A 4,063-nucleotide genomic window follows, 5' to 3' on the forward strand; every position below is an offset into this window, starting at 1 on the left:
CATCAGCCATTGCTTCCACACCATTCCGAGGTTGACGGCGACTTCCACCGATCGTGCTCGCAGCAGCATCATCATGGACGTGTAGCTGATACATGTACATACATTCACACACACACACACATACGGCTGATGAGGATGGGCGCACACACATGCACACACAACGCACACAACGCACACACACATGCACACACAACGCACATAACGCACACACGCACACACACACAGCGCACACAACGCACACACGCACACACATACACGCACACATACAACATGTCACGCAGCACACAGACAGACAACATGTCACGCAGCACCCAAACGCATAGCGCACCAAATCGCCCCATCGCACAAATTGCACTCTCACCTGTTGTCTTCGTCCCCGCTGTGCTTTGCGCCGCCCGCTGCACCACCATCACCTGCGCCAGCATCGCTTGTTGTTGCGGCGTAACGGGCGAACAGCATGCGATCCAGCGCGTAATCGGAGAACCAGCACTGCCGGAACGACAACACCTGAGCACGTGGGCAGGAGGATGGGAAGTGGCGGTAGTTGGGTGTTGTGTTGTGAGTGAGTGGTGATGCATGACACGATAGTTCCGAATGGTCACAACGAGCGCCCCCCCCCACCCCAGATCAAATACAGTCGTCACATGCAAGCACACATGCACAAACATCACGCATGCAGCATGTCTCATCACACGCCAATACAACAAGTTCGTGCCTCGTTCAGCTGCGTCGTGTCGTAGTTTGCCGTGATTGCCCCGGCCTCTGCAACAATCGAAAACGTCCTCTCCTTCACCTGCACACACGTATGCACGTGCACACATGTACACATGTTCGCGGTGCCATGGGGGCGCACGAGGGTGGCGTGTGGCGGACGACGATGAGGTGGCATTGAAAAGGAGGGAGGTGAACAAAACGCGTCATTGTCACACACACACACACACAAGCACACACAAGCACACACACACGCACACACACAAGCACACACGTGCACGCACATACACAGGCACACACACATGCACACACACACACACACATACACGCATAGCACAGCCAAACACGCATGTGTATCCAAACCAAACGCGTCACGCGCGCACACGCGTACCTGTGCGAGTGCGAATCGCTTTGAGACCTGGACGGCGGCGGTGTCCACGTTGAGTGCAAACGCCGGACGAGCGGTCCGACCTGCCCACTGCCGCGTGCTGTGGACGCTCAGCGACAAGCTGCGCAGGCGGCACGCAACGCTGGTGATGCGCGTATGACGCACGAGTGGGGATGGGTGGCACCCTGTCGATGCGTACGACGACAGATGCATGTCGAGGGGCGGTACGCTGATGGTGCAGTCCACGTGATAGCGCGGGTAGCAGGAGAGGCACAGCGTTGCGCGCGATGTGTGCAAGCTGAGGCTGACGTCCAAATGCCGCCACAGGCGCTCATCCAGCGAAGCAACTTCAGCGGCTGGTGTGGTGTGTTTGGTTGAGAGGGGGGGGGGGGGTCGAAGGAGACTGGGTGGTGAGCTGGTCGCTGATGTTATTGGCTGTGTGACTGAGGTGCGTTGTCGATGTACGATATGACACAAAAGCGCTTCCGCAATTTCACACACAATGCACAACAACAGGGCGGTGTGTTCAGATCAAGAACTCACCTTCAGCATATTGTGGTGTCGCGATGAGCAGCCCACGCTGCTTACGTACGAACGAGGCGTGTGTTGCCTCAAGAAACGCAAGAAAGTACGGGTAAATCACCACAGCCTACAAACGAGTAGCCATGCATGTTGCCGTGTGTGCACTGATGAGTGAGCGGGCGGAGGCGTCAAGGGCGAAAGCGGTTGCAACAGTGATGCGATACAAGAACGTACATCCACACGCGAAAAACATGTGTGATCATGTTTTAGAGACACTGCACCTGCTGTGCGCTGCCATCCGCTTTCGGTTTCTCTTGATCGTTCGCCCCCGATTCCTTCGCGTCTCCAGTGTGCACGTCACCAATGGTGACAGCAGCAAACAGCTTTGGTTGTTGTTCTGTTCAGAGACGGGGTGATGGTGTTGTAATGGCGTTGAGATGGTGCGTTGTGCACAAGCAATATCAGTTGTCAGCATCGAGCGAGAACACACAGACACACACACAGACACACACACAGACACACACACACACAAACACCCACACACACACACACGTGTAGACAGCAGCGCACATACGTGCGCGAATGCAGTTGCATCGGCACACGATACACGTTGTGGTACACGCACCTTCAAACTGGTGTGTCTGCGTGCGGAATTGGAAGGAGCGATAGGAGAGGCGGAGGGAACAGCCGGGAAGAGGAAAACGCTGAATCTTCAACGCAGGCGCATCTGTAGTCACACACACACATACACATACATACATACACACACATACACACATAAACACATACACACATACACACACATACACACACACATACACACACAGACACACGCGTTTATGTGTACACGCACATCGTGAAATGAGATTTTGTGTGCATGTGGGCAGAGCGAAGAACATGCACGCAAGAAGTGAAACACAGCAATAGCCAACCCATACCCACCGTTTGGTCTGTTGGATGCAGTCGAGAAGTGCAAAGACGTGATGGCAAATTGGCCATGCATATGTGTTGCAACAGCAGGTAAGCAAAATGAGAGCGAGAGAGGCACCCAACGCAGCCATAACAAACGGCATCTCACGCACAAGAAAGCACACATAAAGCAAACGCACACGTCGGACACCTTTCCACACACACATAAACATACACATCTGCATGCTCGTACTCTGCGTGTGCGACTGCACTTGGGCGCGGGCTGGCGTGCTTGTTGGTGCTGGGGAGGCAGCAGTACACTTTGCTGTCCGTGATGGCGATGTTGATGTCCGCGTTGAAGAGAAATTGCGACAGCGCTGACCGCTGCCCCGGCCGTGAGAGGGCACTTGACCCGCCCTGGTCACGTGCACATATGTATGTATGTGAAGTTGTGTGTGTGTGTGTGTGAAAGCGAGAGAGAGAGAGAGAGAGAGAGAGAGAGAGAGAGAGAGAGAGAGAGAGAGAGGTGTGTGTGTGTGTGTGTGTGTGTGTGTGTGTGTGTGTGTGTGTGTGTGTGTGTGTGTGTGAGTGTGTGTGTGTGTGTGTAAGTAAGCGCGCACGTGTGTGTGTGTGCATTTGTATGTGTGGTTGGTGAATCAACGACGATGTCAGTAAAATCACGCACAGTGCAAGTTCACGATCACGAGCACATTCACACACGCACGCGTGAGAAAAGCAACCGTCACGCATTCGCGTTCACACACCTGCGATGAAGCGCTGACGACAGAAACGGCATCATCACCATTTCCATCAAACTCAATTCGACCGCGCAACCCATTCCCACCATTCTGCTGCTGCTGCTGCTGTTGTTGTTGTTGTTGTTCATCGTCACCTTCGTCGTGCAGTCCAAGACACTCTGCCAGTCGCTGCGCCGTCTGCTGCAACTGCTCTAGCATCAGTCTTCCAACCTCAGGCCGCGTCCTAACCAATAACAGCGCCCATGTCATTGAATGTGAGAGTGAGAGAGACAGAGACAGAGAGACAGAGACAGAGACAGAGACAAAGACAGAGACAGACAGAGACAGAGACAGACAGAGACAGACAGAGAGAGGGAGAGAAACGCAGGAGAGGATGGGATTTCATGAGTGTTAAGGGAATGCAGATGCACAAGCGAGTACTTCGGTACATGTCACATACGAAACAAGTAGCACACTCGCTGCACCATCACCACGGCCACTGCCATCCCTGCACACCGCCTACGCACTTTGTGTGTGCGAGTGTCTGCAGAACGCGTTCCTGGCGCTTGAGCATGGCAGCGAGGATGACAAGATCCGGCTCCTGCGACGACGAGCCCAAGATGTACAGCAGCTCCCGATGTCGGTCCATCGGCAGAAACACATCCTATGAGGGGGGGGGGCGGTGGGTCAAGGGAAGGTGAGTGAGTGTGTGTGAGAGAGAGTGAGTGAGTGAGAGTGAGAGAGTGAGAGAGTGAGAGTGAGTGAGTGAGTGAGTGTGTATGTGTATGTGTATGTG

General features: G+C 54.2%; 1 protein-coding gene across 1 annotated transcript in view; it reads right to left on the minus strand.

Moving 5' to 3' along the window:
- The window catches only part of PTSG_10025 (uncharacterized protein), a gene marked incomplete at its 3' end in the record, with an annotated part of 36,506 nt that overhangs the window by 5,369 nt on the left and 27,074 nt on the right, over nt 1-4,063 (minus strand). Inside the window, exons 43-53 of the mRNA XM_004988883.1 lie at nt 3,795-3,931; nt 3,295-3,511; nt 2,784-2,947; nt 2,564-2,571; nt 2,247-2,348; nt 1,903-2,018; nt 1,643-1,748; nt 1,103-1,455; nt 695-793; nt 362-507; nt 22-85 (exon numbers count right to left, since the gene is read on the minus strand). Of these exons, the coding sequence (XP_004988940.1) occupies nt 22-85; nt 362-507; nt 695-793; nt 1,103-1,455; nt 1,643-1,748; nt 1,903-2,018; nt 2,247-2,348; nt 2,564-2,571; nt 2,784-2,947; nt 3,295-3,511; nt 3,795-3,931 (1,512 nt within the window). The remainder of the gene's footprint in view (nt 1-21; nt 86-361; nt 508-694; nt 794-1,102; nt 1,456-1,642; nt 1,749-1,902; nt 2,019-2,246; nt 2,349-2,563; nt 2,572-2,783; nt 2,948-3,294; nt 3,512-3,794; nt 3,932-4,063) is intronic.

This window comes from Salpingoeca rosetta, assembly GCF_000188695.1.
Source record: "Salpingoeca rosetta unplaced genomic scaffold supercont1.32, whole genome shotgun sequence".
In the NCBI taxonomy this organism is placed as follows: domain Eukaryota; class Choanoflagellata; order Craspedida; family Salpingoecidae; genus Salpingoeca; species Salpingoeca rosetta.